The sequence below is a fragment of the Trachinotus anak genome, unplaced genomic scaffold, assembly GCF_046630095.1.
Source record: "Trachinotus anak isolate AG129_WGS33_773 ecotype Australia unplaced genomic scaffold, CSIRO_AGI_Tana_v1 ptg000019l, whole genome shotgun sequence".
Lineage (NCBI taxonomy): Eukaryota > Metazoa > Chordata > Actinopteri > Carangiformes > Carangidae > Trachinotus > Trachinotus anak.
In genome coordinates, this window is record NW_027273870.1 from 21,343,267 (window position 1) to 21,368,051 (window position 24,785).

At 40.2% G+C, this 24,785-nt stretch overlaps 1 protein-coding gene across 2 annotated transcripts in view; it reads right to left on the reverse strand.

Moving 5' to 3' along the window:
• The window catches only part of nr3c2 (nuclear receptor subfamily 3, group C, member 2), a 71,556-nt gene extending 50,107 nt beyond the window's left edge, over positions 1 to 21,449 (reverse strand). Inside the window, exons 1-2 of one of the 2 annotated variants that reach the window (XM_071503211.1) lie at positions 21,058 to 21,449; positions 17,717 to 19,528 (exon numbers count right to left, since the gene is read on the reverse strand). In XM_071503211.1, the coding sequence (XP_071359312.1) occupies positions 17,717 to 19,509 (1,793 nt within the window). In that variant the 5' untranslated portion in view covers positions 19,510 to 19,528; positions 21,058 to 21,449. Of the gene's footprint in view, positions 1 to 17,716; positions 19,529 to 19,861; positions 19,991 to 21,057 lie in introns of those variants that run through there. The other variant, XM_071503212.1, reaches the window with a different exon arrangement.
• Positions 21,450 to 24,785: the final 3,336 nt, after the last annotated feature.

A 24,785-nucleotide genomic window follows, 5' to 3' on the forward strand; every position in this document is an offset into this window, starting at 1 on the left:
TTACAAGTGTGCATGTATGTGTGTCTGTGTCTGTGTGTGTACACCCCATAGGGAGCCACAAGGGGACCAAAACCAAAGGGAGCCCACTGAGGGGGAATAACTAAATCACACAGCCCACAGATGTTTGTTAAATACCACAATGAGATAGAAAAGATGGGACCAAAACTGTCAGATTGTTGTGTGGATGTGGTATTTGTGAAATTCTGTCTGACCATTGGTGAGCATGCATTAGACAAATGTGGATCTAAATCTTTGAATCCATGTCAGCTTGCATGTAGCGCTATCAAATTTAAACTAGACAACAGGAGGACTGTAAGCCTTAAACAAACACCATAATGAAACAGTTGGCATGCTAGCACTCATGACTGTTGTGGAGAAAAGTTTACTATGAAGTGGCCCAATAATAGATAAGGGATTACAAGCATAAATAAATTTATTCAACTTTGTTTTTGGCAAACTGTTCTTCTTTCAAGAATCTGTGTATGCGAAGAATTGAAGATTCAAAGTTTCACAGAACTGATACCAGTTCTTCAGTTGAACAGATGCTGGTGCCTTTGACGATGTCTGCTAATAACCGTCAGTCCTCATAAAAACTCTTTTAGAGTGAGTTATGACCAGATATATAATAATTATTTGAATATACTAACTGCAGGAAAGTGCGTCATAATGAAAGTGTGTATACAGACGCTTGTACAGTTGCTTGCCTTCAGGCTAACTCTGCTGAGGCCAAGGCCTCTCCCAATGCGTCGACACACGTGACGTGCCCTCATTTTCAGCACCATTAATGCCGGGGGATGGGGTGGGGTTGGAACGTGATTCAATAGACTGAGCATTTGACTCAGCATTTTCTCCTGCCTTTCATCTAGGGACTGTAAATGGTGTGCGTCGTCGCATAACCGGATGTGCAGGTGAAGAAAAGTAGATAGTGTATGTTGGAGTTCCCCATCCCCACCCTCTCAGTACCAATGAGCTAGAGCATGGACAGCTTTATTTCTATGAGATTTTCGGTGCAACGCACAAGACGTCAGATGTAGCACACCAATTACAATATGACAACTGTACTTCTATTGACCTAAAGCAAGCCTATGTTACTTCTGCTGTAGCCACTAGTGAAATACAGGATTTTGGAACTGAGTGGAAATTCCCTGGATTTCTTGAGACAGCCACTGCAATGAACCACCATTAGGTGACCTGATGAACAAGTTGAACTAAACCCAAAGAAAAAAACAAATGTGTCCTCTAGTGACATGCAGTTTTTGTTTTGTTTTTTTTATTTGTGACAACTAAAAGTAAAGCACGAGAGTGGCACATTTACAGAAGCCTAAATAACCTTGTCACTTTCAAAAAGCTCAATTATCTCACTAACTTATATATCAGCCACTAACTGTACCCAAACATGTAAGACTATAGTTTTCAAAACCCCCGAGTAGGAACAGGTACTAAGGACCAGTCTTATTATTGTTACTGGTTCCTGATTAGTTCCCAGGCTGTCCAGGTCACACAACCACAAAGTCCCCCTCCCTCCCAGTCAAGTTAGCAAACAACACATTTCCAAGGAGATGTGTGTAAATTTTCGAAACTTAACTATTCTTGGAGCTTTTGATGTATCGCACTCTCTCTTTTTCTGGCTCTCTTCCTTATTTCTCTCTGTCTTTAGCAAACACACATACATACTCTACAGGTACACACACACACACACACACACACACACAGTCACACACTAAGTTCCATACTTTTTAACAGCTTTCCCTCTCTCTCTACAGTATGGTAATTTTCTCCTGTTCAGTTTCTGGCACTTCTCCAGTGTAATCACTAAGGGGAAATCACCCCTTGAAACACTTGTGAGTGTTTGGCCCTTAATTCATATTGCATGAAATGAGCATGCAGCTTTGTTCACAGAGGAAAAAAATGTCATGCTGTCAGTAGAGCTTGTCTAATACAACCCACAGATGGGAGCTCTAATAACTACTGCAAGGGCCAAGAGAATGAAATGACAGCAAAATGGGACCTCTACCTGATCTGACGGATATTTTCAGCTCGAGACACTTAGTGAACTATTGACAAAAAAATGTTTGGTATATGGGGCAGCAACAGCACGACCATCCTGCTACCCCTGCTGAGAATGTAGTCCTCATAGAATTACCCATTTTTAATCTCTATTCTATTCTGTGCTTCTAAACAGTGAATCACTCAGTGCTGGTACTGGGCAATTACCATTAATTATTGACCACTACTAGGTGTGTTTGTGCATAATTAGTTGATGCTGCACAGAACTGGAACATACAGTTCAGGGCTCTCGTCTCACTAGTGGGCCTAACTTTTTCATTTAGGTGCACTAGCACATAATGTAGGTGTACCTAAATTGGCACCGCAATAATGAATCTTAGGTGTTACATTTTTGGCTATTTTACCATATCTGAGACACAGAAAGGCGTATCTTTAGACCTTTTGTGTATGTTGTAGGCTCTGGAGTCAGATGAGGCCATCTTCTGCCAAAGATGTTAGGTCAGGATTGGCCATCTTACCCATTTACTCAAGTACTGTACTAAAATTTAAAGTACTTGTACTTTACTTGATTGTTTCCATTTCATGCTACTTCACACTTCCACTCCACTACATTTCACAGGGAAATAATGTACTTTCCGCTCCACTACATTAAGATTAAGATTTTACACAATGGATAATATAACAAGGTTTTAAAAATACAACACACTGTTAAAGATTAAGACAGTCACCAAATAATGAGAATATAGTGAATCACATGGTTTCATTTCAATAAATGTTCAAATCTAATTTATCAAATCTAATGATTCCATATATAATAATCTGAGTCAGAGAAACCAAACCAGTACTTTTACCTTCATGCTTTAACTACATTTTGCTGCTAATATTTATAAGTATTATAATCTATTAAAGTACATATATGTACTTTTATAGATTTTTCATGCAGGACTTATACTTGTAATGGAGTGTTTTTACATTGCTGTATAGGTACTTTTCAGTAAATGATCTGATCCTCCACCTCCTCCACCACTGATCTTACTGGGGACAGATGAGACAGGTGGTGGAGTGGTTACCTCAGCTAATGATGTCGGGACTGGGATGGGCTTTTTAGGGCTGGGGGCAGGTGTAACGGGCACCACAGCATTTTTCTCGATGAAAGAACAATCAGTAGTCTTCACTTTTAATTACCAGTAAGTTGCAAGGTTGTGATGTCGCTCAGGGAGGAGTACAGGGCGCGGTTTCACACATACACACGTGTCTAATTTTTTTACCCCACCCGCATTTAGCAAAGAAGAATGTCAGGGTCAGAGATAATCAGACGTGGTATAGAGGTGGGGAAAAAAAACAACACTACGTACACACACAAACACACACTAGAGACAGACCTGCTAAATGTCAGGCACACTGGTGCAACCAATGAAAATGTTTAGTCGCACTTCACAGATTTTAGTCGCACTCTGGAGCTCGGTTGTTTTACACCAACCCTGACTTTGTACTTAGCATTGGCTTTATGTAAAAGGAACATTCTTCCTATTTCTGCTCTCTCAGTGGTAGCTGTGTGACTTGCTCTCAGGCTGAAACAGTGCTCTCTAAGGACAGCCATAACACCAAACAGAACAGAAAACATCTATGGACACATCCAGCAGACACCAAGCAACATTAACATTCATATGTAGTTGTGTCTCTGACCACCTGACAAATTGAAATCCTTCTTTTAGTTATCACATCCACTAGCTCTTGAGAAAAATAGCTGCTTATTTAGCTTCTTAACACTCGACCGTCCTCACCAGCTTGTTGCTAACTTTGGCTGTCTACTGTTTGGTGCTGGGCAGGGAGACTACAGCAGGTTCAGATTAGAGAGTGCTGAGACTGAACCCACAAAAGTAGGGACAAAAAGCCCTACAGAACGGGTCCTTAAGATGGATGACTTATTGACCAAAACAATAAAGTTGCTCGTCATAAAATCAAAACAAAAAGCTGAAAGATGCTAAAACGCTCTGTAGAGCTGAGAGGACCTGCAGAGTCTGGTGATGACACATTTCAAGAATTCAAAAAACTTCTTGTAGTTTTAAACTTGTTTTTTTGTTTTTTTTTTAGGTAAAGTGACAGTATTGCCTTAAAGTTACTGTTGCACCAGGTACCTATGACACACCAAATAAAAATAAAATGTGTGACATATTTTATATATTTTATTTCCTGGTGAAAACAATTTCTAATGAGGGGACAATGATAAAACTTTTCTCATGTGCCTTGTCACATATAAATAAATAACAAAATAACAAAATGATATTAATAACTTCAGAACATGTAGAAAACTAAATCTAAATATTTTTAATTCAATTATGATTTCAAACCTGTGGGGGTTGTTTTCCCTACTGTATTAAGTGCAGCAAATGACCTCTTCTAAATGAAGAAAAGCAATTTTGAACACTAAGTGTGTGCAAACACTGGAAATTGTCAGTACAATGTGAAACGTAACAACAGATGCATTTAGGTGTATTCATGTGTCTCATGTTAGACAAACGTATGGATCTTCACAACACGCGTCAGGGCCAATAATAAACTTATTGTATTTTCCTACATCACCGCTGACCAAGGCTAACCAATACTATACTGTAGGTTATATGCATAACACTGTTTCCCCAAGGGTGACGGCTTTGGTGGGTTGGGGTGGTGTTGGTGGGGTTGTGGACATCTGTAAAGCTTTGGCTTTAGAGGGATTTATAACACTTGTTGGAAAGTTTTTATTGCACTTAACATAACCAGTTGACAACCTGTTTCTCCTCTGCTCAGCTCCGTGTGGGTGCGGACGGGCTGAGACACACACATGGTGAAACAGAAAGCAAGAGGAGTGGGAGACAAATGCAGCCGTAAATGACGGCAAAACGCGGTACATACTTTCACACTGAGCTAAAATGAAACGTGTGCACATAAATTAGGAAAATAACATAAGTAAAATTCTTATTTATTTATTTATTTAGTTAGTTAGTTAGTTAGTTATCTATTTATTTATTTTTTGCTGGTTTCTTGAGGGGGTGGGAGGTTCCATGCCTGCCCCCAAGGCAATGGTAGGGGAAACACTACATAAGTAGGTCATCATTTTCCTCAATTTCCGTGTCTTTATTCTTCTGTAGATATGTTACTATGGCATTATCAGACTCAAGCAGATCCCAATTAGTTGCTGCCTATCAACCCATCCACTTAATCTGTCAAACAGGCAATTCCAAAGGCGGTATCAGCCTCACACCTGAATAAGATGCTTCCTCCTGGTGAGCCAGAAATACCACAAGGCGAATGTGTCACTGGCACTGGAGTGAGTGGGTGTAATCATACTGGAATGAAGGAAGATCTTAAGGCATGTCAGTCAGCTGTATTCACAACAGGCTGGATAACATCCTCCTCCACCATCAACCCAAAAGAAACTAGGTGCACAAGCATGCTTCTCCTCTCTTGTGGCAAAAACAGAACTTCCAAAACCAAGTTCAACAAAAATAGTTTGGTAAAACAAGCCACACATATATCACAAAATGGTGCTAAGCTAGAAAGGCAGTGTGACCTGACTGCTTGGGAATGGCTTACTATAATGATTCCACAACAGCAGCAGCTACAGACCAGGACATTGCTTCAGGTCAGTGGTTTAAATTGTGGTTAAAAATTCATCATCATGCCCATAGAGTTCTTGGTGCAAGTCCCCAAATCAATAACCCACTGAGAAAATGAGAAAATGGGCTTGTGGAAGACCACTGTTTTCTCTGGCTGCTGGCATCCGCAGCTGAGAGCTGCAACAACACCAACCAGATGTTTAGTTTCCAGCATCAGAGGTACATAAGGACAGATCTTAGATAGCTGAGATGCTGTATAATGACAGTGGTGCCCTCGAGGAGGTTGCCCAACCTTTTTACTACTGTTGGCACGCAACCATCAAGGTGAACCACATGTATGTTAATGTACTATTTAATAAAGCAGGAATCTAGGTCAGTAAGAACTATTGTTCCCACACACTGTTGTGTCACCATACCAGATGTAGAGCATTAAATTAGAGAATAACAAATTATCATGAAGAGACTTTTTTGTATGTTTCAATTGAGGATATTTCAACTATTATCATTAAATTTTAAAGGATAGATTTTAATACTATAGACTGTTTAATGTATTTTTAAAGAGAGAAAAAAGAAATTGTGATCATTCCTCTTGTCTATACTGGTTGTGAAGTGATACCTTCAAAGCACATGAAAGATTAGGGGAAAAATTCACTCCTTGTTCTGTGTAAAAATGCCTTCTGAAGTTCAGGCAAATCTAATATGAGGCTTTAGTTGTCAGAGTTAGCCAAATCAAGTGGTGATCTTCCAAATTCAAAGTGTTTCTGTTATGAAAGCCTCTGTCTGTGCTCCCACAGCCATTGTTTCCTTGCTGATCCTCAGAAGACCAGTACATTCTGGTGGTTGTATGTACTGTACTGTATGTACTGTAGTATTGACTGAGTTAAGTTTTGACGCATACATAACTACCCTGCATGATTAAGCTAGAAAATAAAGATAATTAAAGGGCTGGGGCAACAATGTCACCAGACTAAAGGAATGTACCAGATAAACCTGAATCATGACCCACGTCACTTATTCTCACTGTCCCTCCTTCATTATCTTGATAGCACCCTAATGATAGAGTCAACCAAAACAATGCATATGTGCATCTGTGAATAAGTCTGTGTGTGATTAGACAAACAACAAATTAATCAAGGTATGAATGTGCTCCTCCACTCATTTGCTCAAACTCCAATATTACAGAATAATGGTGCATCAGATTCTTTAATTTCCTCCAAATTCCAGCAGCTGAGAAAGATTTTGAATAAAAGAGAAAGCGCCTGCTTAACAGTCGAAACCCCATCTATAATTATCGCCTTGCACTGTATGCCTCTGCTGTCAAGTTGCAGAAAATGGTCACTGTCTCCCTTTCTGTTCTTGAGTTACAGTGTTGAATAATGGCCATAAGTGTTTTTGGTGTCACAGTGAAGTTGACCATTGACCTTTTCAATATAAAATGCAATTACTTCATAATTTTACACTATTACACATTGTTAAATTGTGTCATAATTAGTTCATGAATTCTTGAGTTGTAGCCTTTGGCCTTTGACCAACACAATCTAATCACTTCATTCATATACCCAAGTGGAAATTTCAGATGTCAGATGTCATGAAATTTCCTCAAGACGTTCCTGAGATATCACATTCACAAGTGTGGGATAAATGTGAGGTCGCAGTGACCTTGACCTTTGACCACCTCATTCTAATCATTTTCATCCTTGAGTCCAAATAAACGTTTGTACCAAATTTGAAGAAATTCCCCCAAGGTGTTCCTGAGGTATCGCATTCAGAGGAATGGGACAGACGTCCAGCCAGAAAACACAATGCCTCAAGCCGTGGCTGTCGCTGGCACGGAAGCATAAAAAAAGCCCCAGACTGTCTCTCTTTCAGAGCAGAGTGAAACAGGCAGCTGTAGCTAAGTCAGGGGAAGGCAGGCGAAACAAAAAGCAGACACTGAACAGGAGACTGTTTGCTTATGCCAGGTGTGGTGCAGTAAACTCTACAGGGAGAATGTCCAGATCTGAGTATTTCCCAGAACTGTACTGTGTTGATGCCATCATGGTGTCCTATCAACAGTCAGAGTCTGTCTGTTGAAACTGGCTAATTTATTTATAGAAAGGTCAAATTCCCAAACATACAGCTCACTGTGATCTGAAACAAATATGACTCACAATTCACTAGAATAAAATAATCTGTCCTGAAATCCTGTTTCTGACACGTTATGTCAAAAAAAAAAAGATGGTCCATTTAAAAAAAGAAAAAAAAGAAAAAAAAAATTTTTTTACTTAGCTCTAGTAATACCTAGCTATGCACTTCAGTTAAACTTGGCTCTCTCTGTGGATGAGTGTTGTTTGAAATTTACTGATACTGGTGCAGATACATGTTTTTCATTTAACAAAATAAACCAAACTTCTGAAATGCTAAATTGTGTTTAAACACAAGCAACTACACAAGAAATCTGCCTGAATAAGAGTCTAAAAAAATTTGCTTCCAGACAAACAAGATCTAAGGCCACTGCTTTCAGTAGTTGACAGATTTCAATACATAACATTTTTCATTACATTTTCATTGATACCTAAAATGTTTTCAGGTTGGAAATCCAGCTCTATCTGTCTTTTGAAAGTCGACTGCTGCACCAGTACAGTGGAGGTGAATCGAATTTCACTGTTACTATGAATAATCCACAGAAGATGCTGCCAACAGGTTTTTATAGGGGCTAGAAAGTATTTTCAATGAAAACTGTTCACAATGATTGTTCAGAGTAATGGAGGGATGTGTTCTAAACACCACAAACACAACTCTATTCACCCCGACTGTATAGCAGACAGGAGTCAAAGAAACAGACGTCTCAAAACCTAGACAAGTGAAACCAAAACTATCTGCATGACTTCACATAACCTGATGTAAGGGAGAAAAAAATGTTTTTTCTTGTGTGTGTGTGTGTGTGTGTGTGTGTGTGTGTGTGTGTGTAAGGGTTAAGACTTGGTTTTATCATTAGAATTAGGTTTTGGTTCGGTTGAGGTTTATTATGACGGTTAAGGTTAGGGAATGCAATATGTCATTGAGTGTCCTCACACCTAACGTTAAGACCTGTGTGTGTGTGTGTGTGTGTGTGTGTGTGTGTGTGTGTAATTTGAGAAAGCTGACCCTTTTATTTCCCTTCAATTATGAGTTTTCTTGTGAAAACAGAAATCATATTACACTTCCTGCCAAACACGTTTACCCTTTTGCAGTGTCAGGCAAGCAAATGATCCCTCCCAACAGGTTCAGAATGATATAGTATCTTTTCCTTTTGAGCTGCCACTTGATCCTTGGAAGCCTGCTTTTACCTGCTGGGTCAGTGTGTCATGAGCTGCCGTGGTGCTACAGACATGATTTGTGCACCTGGAGAAGCTGGATCCTGAATAGCAGGGATTCCATCTTTTATGGATTCAACTGAATGCTTGACAAAGACCACAAATCATTTAGATGTTGCCCCACAGCAGAGCAGAAGGACATACGTAGTTAATGTGTGTTTTCTAGGTCACAACCGTAATGGTCAATTATAAAAAATTCATTTTGCATTTTCAAAGCTAAAACGTGTGATGTGCATTTCTGGGATATGAGCACACTGTAGGCTATATGGGCTAATATATGTTTTTATCTATTCTTTACAAGAGACAGATGCCAAAGGTTTTGAGTGCAAACATGCACTATGTTATATTCAATGCGTTAGCTGTAATATTTGTGTGACATGTAATAAAATAATAAGGTTGTAAGGTTGTGCTTCAAATAACATATTTAGATAAACCTACACTATTCAAGCTTTAGAACAGTGTTGTCACTGAAATTCACATAGTCTAAAGTCTCATTATACTCTGAAATTAAACTGTAGAACAAACGAATAATAAAGTTTAAAAAATATATATATCCCAAATTTAATCTAAATTTTTGACTCAGCCAGCTGCACACTCTTTGCCTCCTGTGCTTTCACCTTCTGTCCAGTTCACTCCAAACCAGCTCCATGGGGTTTAAGTCTGGAGACTGTGCTAGTCTTTCATCAATTTCTTCTAATGTTTTGGGTCATTATCTTGCTGTAGGATGAAACCCTGACCATCCAGCCTGTCTTCCTTTGTTACCTGCCTTTTTTCTTGCCATCCTGATAGCAATATACAGTACTACTTCTTGCAGTACAGTATTATGCTAACACTACATCTGTTTTCTATGCACATATATATATATATATTAACCTCAGGCAGTTTATTACTTACCTTTCCATTTAAGGTTATTCACTGGACTGCTTAATTTTCAATGAAAACTGGAAACTTGGGTTTATTCAAAAACTTAGCTGGTAGTGTATCTTATAATTTGAGTTAACAAATTAAAATAGCAGCAGAGCAAATAGATGCATTTACTAAAAATGAACCTGGAAAAAAAACAATTGCTGAAGAGATCTAAAGAACAGATCATTTCTTCCTGTTTTACTCCGCTGTTCGGTCATTTGTGTCATGAATTAAACTAACAACAAAGTTATTAGTGTTCCAAGTCAGAGTCGGCAGCAGCACTTTTCTGAATCATGGGTTCTGCTGACGTAAAAGTGTTTGTGGATCTGCCGTTTGTGCGTGTGTGTGAGTGTGTGGAGAATAGAAATGTTATGTAAAAGGGCCCAGAGTAACCCCCCCCACCAACACACAAACACACACCCTTCATTTTATTTGAGCCAACTATGCATGACCTACTTTGGGAACCTTTCAAGCTGAAAAATTAACATTTTTATTTTTTTTAAGTGTCTTCCTTTACGGCATCCTTTCCATGGAGGAACTGACAAGACAAACACTGGGTTTAAACGTAAGCACTTTGGCATGAATACTTGGGCAAACTCTAATTAAACATGAATGATAAAGGCATGCTGTGTTTGCACAGTCAAGTATATCAGGATACAAAAGGAAGACAATAATATGCTAGGAAAGTGAGTCGAGATAGGTTCTCCTGCATCCTCTCCACCAAAAATGAAATACAGATCTCATTGCTTTTTATAGCTCTGAATGAATAATGTCCACCCAGTGAATTAGACATCCGCCTGCATTTAGCTCAACAAACAATTCTTTTTTATTTATGACAGTGGTGATAGGTTCTTATGACCAGTTAATCTTGGTAATGTGTGATTGATTATGTACATGTTTCACTGTAGTCACTCCACTTTATATTACTAATACCTGCATGTTTCTGTATCCTCTCAGGTGACGCTGCATTTCATTCAGATTCTCCTCCATACGAAAACCTACCTACAAAGCTCATGACTCAGGATGTCTTTAAGACCACTTGTGAGAGATCTATAAGACTTCTTGCGTGCTAGGTAAACAAAGTACTCGGTACACAAAAGACTGCCATTCAGCTACAGTATTTCACAAAGCAGCACGCTATAAAAATCAGGGCATTCATCATGACACAGAAGCATGCACTATGCTTTGTTGCAGCTCTGGTATTCAGTTTCCGCCTCCTTTATGCAGTTTGTTAATGACCTCAACAACAGAAGGGAATGTCAGCGGTAGGTAATAGAGAGTAGACCTCCAACTACAGGCCTAGCCTAGCGGAAATCTGGCCCTCTGTCACCAGCCTGTGTTTCAGGAAGAAGTTCAAATGAGGACAAGACAAGTATTCAAATCCCAGAAGCCCTGGCCAGCAGTAACCACACTTTTATTGGGGTGTCAAGTCTGGCCTAGAATGTGTGCTGTTGTTGTTGTTGTTGGCAGCAGTGTTGTGTGCTTGTGTGTGTGCGTGCACGGCTCTGCGTGGGAGAGGCAGAGTGGAGACTTTTTAACATTGGTTTCTCTTCCGTGCAACAAAAGCGTCCGATCATTGTGCCACACTGTATCATCTTGGTTCTTTTAAAAAGATTACATTTTCTCCTGCGTTCTAGTAGCACAAGGTAAATAACATCCATTCATGTGCCCCCATGGCTATACCCAGATAACACTGTTGGACATTTAGATAAAATGAGTAACTTCCATCTGTAAGGTATTTAAAGTTTGTTTTTTGTTTTGTTTTTTGTTGTTGGTTTTTTTTTCAAACGCATGCAATATCTCAAGAACACCTTGAGGGAACTTCTTCAACTTTGGCACAAATGTCTAATAGAATAAAATGATGAAGTGATGACATTTTATATCGAAATGGTCAACTTCACTGTGACATCTCTCTTTGGTGAGTGGACATAGAAAGCTAAAATATTAGAACTGCTAGCAAAACCAAATCAGCCAGAAAATTCAATAGGCTAAGAGTGGTGAGACAAGCATTTCAGCCTTAACTGTCACCTTCAAATTAATATACCATAAATGGATTCTGGCCAGTGGAACCAGCTGTAAACCAAATATTGACATATTATAAAGCTGCTGTAGTGAGCTTGTCAGCAAAAATTGCTTATTTAAACACCCAGAGCAACATCAGCTTCATTTAGATTCCTACTTCTGGCCACTAAGTTTTGGTCTCCACACATCTTCCACACAAGGAAATCACATCTTTAGCTGCTAAATGCCGCACTGTGTTCTCTAGCTAGTGGCTAACTGTTTGCCTGCTGTTTGATGCTGAGTGGTTGACATACAATGGGTTTATCAAAGCTTTTCGTGGAAAACAGCTGCCTCCTGCTGCTGCTGGAAACAAGGCCGATGAGAGTTTGCAGACCGGAAAACCACACAAGGGGCTTAAAGATGGTAAATGGCTCAATGGAGCTGAGAGGGATTGCAGTACAACAAGGTATACTGGCTGTCTGTGATGGCAATTGTAGATACAAAGAAAAAATTCTGACAGCCCAAGTTGACATGCTCATAGTGAATTCTGTATAATTTTACATCTTTAGTTACCTCAAGTGAATTTATAGTTGTATTCACACAATATTTGGATAAACAAATTCTCAGCAAACCTTTTAATGATTCAAACTTCATTAAAAAAAAACCACACTCCATAATTACAGTGTAGTCTAAAAGTGTGGTGTGCATATACTGACAAAAAAAACATCTCAAATTGTATCATTTTTGTAACATCTGTGTAGTCCAGGATAAAACATTTATTTGTGTATGATAATCCTTAGTTGCCTCATGCAACCATATGAATGCCTTGCTTAAAAACTCCCGAGCTCTTCAGAAGTCCTTCTCTTTACTCTTTACAGGTTTTCACCTTGAAGCCAAGGTCTAAAATGCCTCACAAAGAGCTTTTATCTTTACCGTTTTGAAGGATAATTCTTTATATTTTAAGAACAGTAGGGAGTAGGACCAACTCTTACTACTCATACCTTGAATACTGCATCCCCACTCTGCTTAACACGGACTCCAATCCACCCACACTAACAAGTGATGGGCTGCCCAGAAGATAAAAAAGAATTGGATGCTCTTGGGCTCCATGTATTAATATTTTTTCATTCAGGTGTTTTATTCATTTAGATTTTTTCTAGCAGACATTAGTTGTCTTTTTTTATTTTTTATTTGTTTGCTATATTGATAAAAATTCACAAAAGAGGGGAAATATTGAGAAAAATATTATAAACATTTCATTCATCTATTCATCTTTTTTAAGAGGAATGGTTTAGGACATTGGGGTGGGCCAGGTGCTGCTTCAAGTCTGTCATGGCATAATATATTTTCAATGTTCAATGTTCTAAGGTTGAAAATATAAAGCTACCTATCTGTGAGTTTGTTGTAAAAATTAAATAAATAAATAAATAAAAGGCTAATTTCTGCTTGGGAGAACAAGCTAATTTTCATCACTCACTGTTGGACTGGACTGCTGCACAATGCAAGTTTTTAACTGCCAAAGAGCCCCGTACACAGACAGTGATTTATTCATGTGCTTGTTCCAAAGTGCTATGATAACAGTTCAGGAGACATTTTCAGTATATTTCAGCACACATTAAATATGTATAACCTGAAAAATATTACACTTTGATAGTTTTAACATTGTTCTTATGTGTATAGTAGTTTAGTATAATCTGTACTTGTCTGTATATCAACCTTAAAAAAGCATTCCTGAGTATGTCCTGCCAAGTCCTGTAGTGTCTGACAGATTTTGATCAGCCATCCCAATTAGAACTTTTTAATGTCACACAATTGTACTGCAAGGTACCCGTACATTGTTTTATGTGCTGTATTATGCTATATCACTTTATGCTATATCACTTCATTGCAAATAACTATTCTGAGATTAACTATTCCCACTGTCCTTCACAGGGCTATTATTTATTTCACAGGGTTTCAATCACAATGAAAAGCTTGACCATTCACTCAATTTTCTCTCAAACTGCCTTAGTGTTTGGATTAATCATAAAATCCCTTTTGAAACACATTGATAAATGAAATCATTTTTAAAAATCTTATGACCAGTTAATCTTTGCAATGTTCTGCAGTGAGAGTCATGGGAAAGCACAGGCTTTATTTCTTCCTGAACATGACTACTAAAGTCTGTACACTGAGCACATGATGGTTACCTGACATTCATTAAATTTTATTTTATCAAGTTACTGAGTGACACTAATGATAGAAAAACATGAACCTGTTACTTTGAGTTTGTTGGCATATGCGCTAAAGATAGAATTCAGCACAATTAAGTCATTGTATTCTTCATTTAATTACTACTGTATATCAAATAGTTGACAGCACACAGGAGAATGCACAAATTAATGCATAGACAGATGAGACCCACAACGATTCCCCAACACCTTCACCTGTAGCACCCTTTTCACAACCCAAACAAGCAGCTGCCCCCTTTATAGTCAGGAACCCATAATGCACTAGGAGCCCTTGTGCATGCCTGGTGTTGGGATTTAATTGGATATTAGTATCCAGCAGTGTCTGAATTAATCAAATCATTTCCATCCATTAATTTAGTGGAGGAACATACAATTACAGCCTTATTAGTGTGCTCTCAGGAGTATGCCTTTTCATCCCTCTACAGAACATTGAGAGTTGGCCAGAGTCCAGAGCAAAGCATTCTCCCCTCTTCAGTCTGGTGCTTCCTCGTGATGGGCATTCTGTCAATCTATAGAACCTGACTGCAAGCTTAAAGCGGGGAAAATGTCAGGCTATAGAAAGGTGCTGCTCACTAATGAAAAAATCCATTGTTGGCTTCTATTTTGAATCTTTACCATTTGTCAGATTATGAAATTATTAGGTCAGGGGACTGAAAAGTTATAGAGTAATTTTATTTGGGGAAACACTGCTGTGAAAACCAGCACAAAAATGTCCTAAATAGGGTGAAAAGAGATTTGGAGATTTAGGCAGCAAGCAAATATAATCCAGCGCACTAATGTAGGTCATTTTATCATAATTTCCATATACAAATCTGATTTATATTGCACAGCTTTTTATTATTCTTCAAGAGAATAAATAAAGGAATTAAACTTTTTTTTTTGGTAATGAAAAAAATAAGAACGGTTTATCTAAGCAATAAGTTTAAATAAACATCACATCAATACAACAGTTCTGGTTAAGGCGACTCTTTTCCCCCCTTCTTCCTCTCTTGTGAATCTGAGTTAAAACGTTTTTGCACAAAGTAATCCAGACTGCTCAGATGAGCAGCCATTTTTAATTAAAACCATTTACAGAGGAAACCAAAGTGAGAAAAAAAAGAGCCAAGGGATTTTACACTCTGTCATCCAAGGCTTCGGTGGATCAAAGAGTTTTAGTTGTGCTTTTTAATGGTTACGTAATATTTTTGCCTATGAGATACTGGGCCTGGGCACCATGTAGTCAGTCCAAAGCTCGACGGTATCACAGCTTTCCTGCAGTGCACTTTGAGATTTCAGGCAGGATGCAATAAGCCTATGTTTATGTCTAAGTATAGCTGTCAATCAATACAATACTACTGGTGTTACAGGACAGTGTAAGTAGGCAGCAACCTTTTAAAGAATATTAAGATTCTTCCATTCTATCCAAGACATTTCTGTATGTATGCATGTGTGTGTGTGTGCGTGCGTGTGTTTATATGCATGAATTGTATGTATGTATGTATATGTGTGTTTGAGCCTGTCTGCTGCTCTGCCGGCCTGGCTGGCTGCCATGTGGCCCATCTCTTACTGTCATCCTGTCTGACATTAGGGCTAAGCTGGATCTCATTAGGACCAAGGTGGCAGTGATCCCGTCAACATCGCTTTGGCTCCTGCCATATGGGTCGCCTCCAAGGTAACGGGCTGTATCAGTCTCCTCAGAGCTGCAAGCCTTGTTATAGCGCACACACACACACACATACACACACATAGACGGAGTATCTACTCCCTAGACAAGTGTGTACCGTACATATAAAACTGAATAAACATGTCAAACAGAGGAGACAAAATACTGATAAGATAATTAGGTTAGATCTATGGGTGAGTTGCAGTATAAAAAATCCACACATAGGTTCAAGCATAGTAAAATGTATTTACTCTATTACTTCTCCATAAAAAATACAAAAATATTAAGACAGCCATCTAATGTAGTTTTTATGAGGTATGAAACCTATATGTGAATTAATCTGGCCTTAAGCAAGACTTAACTCAATATATAATTCAGTGTGACCAAATCAGACCACATATCTTACAGTATAGTTTTTTATATCTTATCTTGTAATAATTAAGTTATAATAGATGCATAAACTCTTAACTTAAAAATGTAAAGGCACAACCAACCATTATCATCAGCGCTGGTTTGCATAACACACGCAAGCTACCATAAATCAAATTGGCAGTTGATGAACTATGTGAATATGCAGTGATTTAACACTGTTATAAACTGTCTATTTTTTTTCCCCCATCCCTTCCTGCAAACTTGTCCCTGCAATCTGAATGACAACGGCTGAGCTGAAGAAAATGAATACAGACAACTGAAAATGGCAGCGCATACAATGCAAAGTTGGCTTCAACAAATTCAATCAGGATTTTTTTTTTTATCTTATAAATCTCAATTTTGAGATTCTGTGCAACATCACTGCCCAAACTCAGTCTGGACTTGTCACAGTCATGTCACAGTGGTCAAACATAACGGGGCAACATGCAGCAATCTCCAAACAATGTCAAATATGGCACTGTACTTCTCTTACAGCAAGCGTCTGACTCTTATCAAAGCCGAGTAAGCAGGAAGTCATTTATGACTTTGTTTAGTGCTTCTTGCTGTAGCTCATAAAAACTGTGAATTTATGACATCCAATGCATAAATAGATGATGGCAATGTGTTTTATAAGAACACCAATAGACAGTCACTGTTATTTACAAACACAAAACACACATTGCAACCAAATTACAGGACCACAAACCTCCCCTTTGATTTACTGTAAAGAAACAGCAGCATCTCTCACTCTTAGGTTAATGTGCATACAGGTACTATGTGTGGCTTTGATATTCACTGTTATTAATTATGCTGACGATAATTTACTTCCTCCAACTTCATATGCAACTAGGACAACAGAATACATTGGAAGCACAACAACTGTGTCAAAGTTGTACTTTGCCAGATTGGCTGCTGTTATAGATTTTTTCCCTTTGGCCTGTTTGTTTTGTTTCAGCCCCCACCCTCACAAAAGCAACTGTTTATTTCATCAGATTGGCAACAAAAGCATGTGATCAATCATTCATAATTTATGATGCTGCCAATGGCCTAGGGCCCATAAAAACAGATATTTGCATTACACAAGGTCTTAGCTGGACCTCCCGATAACAGACCAATAAATTTTGTTGTTGTACATACACACAGGCCCTGATAAGAGGTAAACTTTGCCTCTGTGTTACAGTAGAGCACAGGGCAGTGCTAGCAGAGATGATGTTGTGATCACATGCTACTATAACAATGACCTGGACCCCGTCCTTTAATTCCTGTTCCCCCAGCCAGCATCCCGCCGCCTTTCCCAAGCCCTGCTGTTGTTATTATTTAGCACTTCTCAAAGCAAACACCCTAAATCCCTTGTGCAATACGAGTAACTGTAACAAACTGGCCGTCCATTTATCTGACCCTCCAGAGAGTCAGGCTATTGGCTATTATACAGGTACAGTCACAAAAAAATCATTATTTAGGTAAAATGTAAACTAATACTCTCTATAAAGCAAAGCTGGAATATTTATTACAACTCAGAAAACGTCACAATTTTTAAGCCAGAGATCTGACAGAGATACACTGAAAGACACTCATTCTCCTTACCTCGACATGCTGTCCGTGATGCAGTTCTGACCCGGGTATCCTTCACCTCTGGCTGACATGCCTGGCCGAGATTTCCACGACTCCATTAACGCCGTTACGGGCGAAATTAGATTCAACAAATGGTTGGACTGGTCCCTCACATCATGCCGCGTGAAAGACATTGTTCCTTGGGCTCCAATCTGGTAATGGAATGAGTGTCCACCAGAATTAACTCCAACAATGGCCGATGTGGGCATGCTGTTATTCTCTTGGTAATAGCTGCCATCATTGGACTCCTGCTTAACCCCTTTAGACAGGACATTGTTGGAGAACACATCGGGCTCATAGTTCCCATTCATAGAGGAGACAGGGGGTCCTAAGATACCAGAAAGACTGTATTCATCAATGTTATTCCTCAGGGACAAATAGGTGGTCTCAGATGCAGGGAAGAGACCAAGGGACGGTGACTGCTCACCGTAGGGCTGTTGATTCATACATCCCTCATTTTTGTTTGGCTCATTCTTAATCTGTGTGATAAAGGGTGTGCTACTCACACTACATTTGGAGCTACCTAAGCACGTGCTCCTGAAGTCAGTTCCAGGCTCGTTCTTAATGTACTTAACCATGCCCATCTCGTCTAAGCCGACATTGAAGACCTCCCTGTCTACCATCTCTACTTTAGGAAACTCAAAGTTTTTGAAGTCTGTGTCTCTGGTCAGACCTGTTGCTTCTGGGCTGTTGGTGTCATTCTGCACCAAACCCAGTCCACCAGCAGGACTGGACACGGGAAACCCAGCAGAGGACGGGTTCTGTGGGCTGCTGACAGCCATAGTGCTCCCTGTGGCCGGACTGGAGATGGAGGGCCTTACTGTGTTGCAGTTGTTGGCGGTGCTGGTGCAGCTGCCACCTGTGGGGCTCGACACAGATGACCTGATGTTACACGTAGTGCTGCAGGACGGAGGCGATCTCACACTACTCATACTCTGGGGGCTGGACATGGGAGACCTCATGACATTGAGTGGGCTGGTGAGTGGTGGTGAGCCCACTGTGGTGGACTCTACAGGGCTACATGTGGCTGAATTCCTGCGCTTGATGTTGGCCAGAGTTGCAGCACAAGACGTCTGGCTGACAGGACTGCTGACGGATGAGCACACTGGTCCAAAGCACGTAGGAGGACTGGTGGTTGATGACACCATATTGTTGCTGCCCCCAGGGCTGGAGATGGAGCTGGAGGTCTGGGGGCTGCAGGACAGAGATGAGGCCAGCACAGATGCTGAGCTAACTGGAGTCCCAGTGGTGCATTCTCTGGGAATGACGCTGGACTGCTGGAAACCAAATGGTTTTAACTTGGGACTCTTTGTGGAACCACCCTGAGTCTCCTCTAGGGGCCGTCCACACGCTGGATACATCTTCCCAGGGCTGGTACTGCCCCCATGCTGGCTAAAGGCAAAGTCTGCCTCTCTGGCAGCATTCATATACAGACCCATGGACTCAGCCACAGTCTTGGAAAGCTCCTTGGAGTCCATTTCCTGCTTGTGACCGTGGAGAGAGTTGTTGAAGTGTGGGAGAACAAATGGCTGGTTCTGGCTGAGCCGAAGCATTGGCTGCTCCTGCTTCTTTGTATTGTTGTCTTTGCAGTCGGTGGCCGGGCTTCCAGCAGGGCAGCTGACATTGACTATGTCCATCAGGATATCACTGCTAGTCAGACTCGAATCCTCTGTACTGCAGCAGTACTCCATTGTGCTGGGGACCTGAGACCATCTGTTCTCTGTATCGCTTCCATCAAAGAAACTTTGGTATCTTTTGGTCTCCATTGCTGGCTCATTGATTCACCTGGTGAATAAGTCAAGAAGGAAAAAAAGAAAGAAAAGTTCACAATGCTGTTGTTTCAAGTTTACTATGGTCCAGCTGTATTACAGGTTTTTGCCTTTAAGCAGACATTACGGTCTCATGTGAGACTTAAATATAGATTATATGCTAATCAAATTTAAATCTACATTGTGTATATAGTCTTTTATATAGTCTTTTGTTTTGATGGCAGAGCAGTAAGTTCTGCTTCAGTGGACAAAATCCTAATGAGGCAAATCAGAGAGGAAGAAGTAGAAATACTTCATTTACAAATAACTTGTAACAGGTTTCACTTATTTTGATATCGTAATGCCTTACCGTTTAAAAATCCGTGACAAAAACTATAAACATTACGCGAAATCCGAAAAAGTCCAAAGCAAGTCTGTACAGTATTTCCTCTCTCACAGATAAAGCTCCTTATCGCTGCACTACAGGGGATGTACAATGATAACTTGAAGAAAAACGCATTGCAAGGGTTAATGTATCTAAGTGACGTCGGCTGGGCTTTTTTGTTTAAATGCCCACCTCTACTGCGCCTCTATTGGACAGCTGAGCCAGAAATCCACCAGCCTCATCAAGCCAATTCATGGATTGGTCCGGAAGCTGTCACTCAATAGTTATTGCTCTTGCAGCCACAACATAGCTGCGACATAACTTGAAATGTTGTTTTAGCGGCCGAAGTGGCACCGTCGTGTGAAAAAGCATGAAGAATACAGACAGAAATTGAGATATAAGCAATTACGCTGACAGGGCTTTGCTTCGGGTGATGTTTCAATATTTATTGCCGTGGCATTTTTCATGCCACGGCGCACTCTTTGACGGGCTCAGCTCTCCAGCAGCCAAGATATCTGAGATAAAGTTATGCAGGCTGACTGCAAAATATCCCGCACACATATGCGCAGATCCTTAAATATAAGACGAAAAAATACCAGGGATGTCAACTTCATGATTTCTCCCTTATACTCCAGCCGCGATTGTCCTGCCTCTGTTGGACATGCAGCTCTCTGCATTTCTCTCCATTTTGCGTTTGCGCAGAATAAATACAAAATTATTTGTTTCTAAGTTTTTTTTCTTCCGTATGTAAGTCATTGCATTTGCGGCTTTTCGAATAACGCTATGGACTAAGTGCAGTAGGGGGGGAAAAAAAAAAAAAAAAAAAAATCATTTAAGTCATATTTTTAGAAAAGAACTGGCAGCACGACGTATTTCTCAGCACCTCTAGACAGGTGCGTACGTAAATATAAAATCTGCTCTCAATTTTAATAAAATTGTTGAGGCTAATTTTATTTATAGTGAAACTAGGCAGCATAAACTTCTTGGCGACTTTTATCACGGACCAGACGCGGGGCTAACGGTCCCGGTTGAAAGTTATTAGATCCCTCTCCCACAGCACACCGACCGGGGATGCAAGTGTTCAGCTGTCCGACTTAACAGCGGAGAGTTTGCTGTCATCCCCTGAAACCCAGCGCCAAATTAAAATGTACAGTCAGACGCTGAGCTCTGTCCTTCCTTACCTTAATTACGACATTCAGAGTTGTCAGGTGGCTGTGTTGCTGGGCAGCGATAATCCAGAGGACAAAAAAAAAAAAAAAAAAAAAAAAAAAGACACGCAAAGCAAAGTCAATGAATATCAACAAATGTGCTCTGTCTACTCTTTCCAATACATAGTTTTCAGTTTGACAGCTACGCGCACTGGAGAAGTCTACTGCGTATTATCACTAGTAATCCTCAGCAGCGAGGCGCCGCTCCTGACAGGACGAACGGCAGCGGCGGGTCGGACGACAGCGGCAGATGAGCTCACATTATGGCCGTAATTTTGCAGATTACCGATCCTGGGCCCCAGATAAAAAGAGTAATAAAAACAAACGAAGGAGTCTGTCGGACTTGCAGTCACAGCGACGTCATTCTGTGGACATGGACCCTCCTACTGCAACGAGTGCAACACAAACTCCGAGGAGGGGGAGGAGGCGGGGGGTGGGGGGGTGGGGGGGGGGGTGAGGCAGAGAGGGGAGGGAGGGGCTCGGAGCGCAGGTAGTCAGAGCCGTCTGGAAATAGGGCACCGTATTCAACTCTCAGACGAGCAGTGCGAGGCCGGTCTGTATGGGTGAAATGATTTACCCTCTGCGAGTCTGATACATTTTCTGTCGGCGTTAAATCCTCCGTCCTCTTCTCTCACTGTACTTTATACTGGGTTTTTTTTTTTTTTTTCTCCATCTTTTCGAGTGCCACCTCTGAAAAGACTTCCCGTGGAGCCGGTGTACGTTCCGACGTTTAGATTAGATGGGGTCTCACTTTACAGTGAATGCATGGAGCTTGTAAACCCCACAAATACTGAGTAGTCATTGTATTGTGAGAGTGAAGTCCAGTCAGGATGTTGCCCTGTAACGTCTGCCTCCACTAGGTGGAGCAATATTTCTATTGCTGTTTTAATCTATTGAGTGGTCAGGATGTCACTTAATTCAGTCCATGTCAAACTATGATAAAAAAAAAAACAACTTAATTTCACACCCCTAATGAAACAAAACACAGATTTCATGTGCTCAAAACCGATTTTCACCTGGATTTGTTTTCCTTTTGATCTGCCAAACAAACAAGCAGTTGTCTTTGCTCATGAACGATCAACTACTATCATTGATGAATTCCATTCAATTCTAAAAAACATGATCCAAAAATGTCTAACTACACATGAGCACGATCATCCTCTTCAAGTGAAAACACACACTCGAGTGCTGTCAGCTCATGAGAGTGAAAAGCACCAATAAAAGGAATATTGTTTAAAGATGAATAACCACAAAAAGAATAACAGATAACATGGATGTATACCCACACTTTGTCCAGAATCTATCACACACAGTTAAGCTGGCATACTATAACTTCAATGAGATGAGATCAGTATAGCTCTGTGATAATGTTCTTGTGAGAAAGTAAGATGTGTCTCTGTTTATCTGTGACACCAACATCAACAAAAATGGTTGTGACTATCATTCGGATTAAGCTGTATTTACATTTTACTGCCAAAAATTCATGGCATTGATGTGAGTGTAGACTTTGGTTTTACTCTGGCAACGTCCAATAATCAGTTTAATCTCTGCAGTTGTCAGTCAGTGGAGTCACATTCTGTAGTAGCCTATTTCACGTGGCTGTGTAAAAGTGTGCACGTAGGACTTATTCTTTGTGAGTGAAGCTCTGCACAGTGGTTTGAATGTTTCTCCTCACTGCTTGTCTGGGTTTTCCAAGCCAGCCTGCAGCCATTACCCAAGCGAGGCAGCAGCAGTTAGATTAGTCAAAGCCATCCAAGCAACACTGCCCACCTCCCTGATCTGCCTGTTAATCACCCATGAATGGGGACCTGCTTCAGAAAAAGCAGGAGAATTGAGATATAACCAACGTTTCACACCCTCATTCATGCAGCACCCACTTGTCCATTGCACATAATGGGTGCCAGTCAAACACATCATGAGCAAATCTAATTTAGCTGTGCATCACAGATTTTTTCCTCAGTAACAGAGTCATAAGAATTTGCAGACTGACAGCAGAACACAGATGATATAAAATCAGTTATAATTGGCTGCCTCTCTGGTAAAAATTGAAGGCAGCTCCATTGACTCTCACCGAGCGTTCAAGCACCATCGTTTTAGTCAAATCAATGACAATCACGCTGGCCTGAAAATATTGTACATACATGGAAGCTAAAAATAGCTGTCTTGTTTGGGGGGGGGGGGGAAGCCAGGGGTGAAGGGGGGGCACTTTTAAATGAGTGATTGCTATGTTTCGGAGCAGGCTTCCACTCCACTTTGGACACATAGCAGACAACTCCAGTAGCTGAGAGGGTCAAAGGCATAACAGAGAGGTGCTTGCTGCGCCTCATGGGGGCAAGTGAATTGGAGCATGTTAACTCAGAAACAAAACACTTGTCAACTCAGCAGAAGACCCTGTCCCCATCATGTGTGGTAATTAAAGAGGTAGTTTTAATCAGTAAAGAAGTCTGTCACCACCCATTCTCCGTCAGCTGCTTATTGTTCCAGTTTAGCAGAGTTATTCTTCAGGACCATCCATTTCTAAAGTGCTGAAGTAGCTGTCCCAGCAGTAATTGACTTAATTGCAATTTCCTCTCATTTCTCACAACTTTGATTTGGCTATTTAAATATTTTAGTGTTGACTTTGCATCAAACAAGTAATTCTGACAATATATTTTTGCTTATCACATCAGCCCCTTTTTTGTGACTTAATTCTGGACATTAGCTCTTAGAAATTAAACCTAGGAAGCATAAACAAGTTGTAACTGCAACATTTATCATCCTTTAAGTTGATATTATGAACTTATGAGCAAACTGTACACATCCAGCAGATACACAGCAACGTTAGTATTCCCGAGAGGTCTCCTTTTAGCTCTGTTTTGGTTTCAATTATGTGGCTGTTTACCTGCTAACCATGTTTACCAGCTAGTCACTAACTTTGTCTGCTGTTTGGTTCTTTACAGACAGTGTACAGTTCCCTTCTGCGTCTGTAAACAGCACCGATGAGAATAAAATAAAATAAAATTGCCACTGATGAAACCAAAACAATGAGCTAAAAGATGCTAAAATTCCCCTTATAGCTGAGGGGAACTGAAGAGTTAGTGATTACTCTCAGTGAGTTTGTCACGAGAAGCAACAGTCATGTGATCCGGTGTTAATAAAGCATATTGATTATGGCGGCTTTAACAGAATTACTGAATATTTATCCCTGTTTTAGGTGTGTTTGTCCAAAATTGTTTGGATTAGCTGTTCAGCATCATAGTAGATTGCTGGAGCGAGATCATGATAGATGCATCATCACCAACCTGGCCATTACTTTCTGTTGTTGAGCAAGCATGCTGCATGTGGCACATTTCATGCCTCTTACCTTATATGCAGCAACTTGGAGCCCATCTGTGCAAGCATCACAGGTCTGTTTTCATTAAATGTGCCCATTTGCCACAGTAAACACTTTTCTAGCTAACACATATTTTGTGATGACAAACCTCATTTCGCTCTGTGTGTCTGAGGCAGACTTTCGTACAGCTGCATCTGTTACCAAATCTGGCAAACAGACTGAATAACCCCACAGTTGGATGATAAGACTCCTGCCTATGAAGGTCAGACATGAGATACTATTGAATTTTAACTAGAGTTGCTATGGGAACTATCATGTTTTTAAATCTGAACTCTACAGACATGGTCAGTGTAGGTTGACTGTAAAAAAAAAGAAACTACAGTTAAGT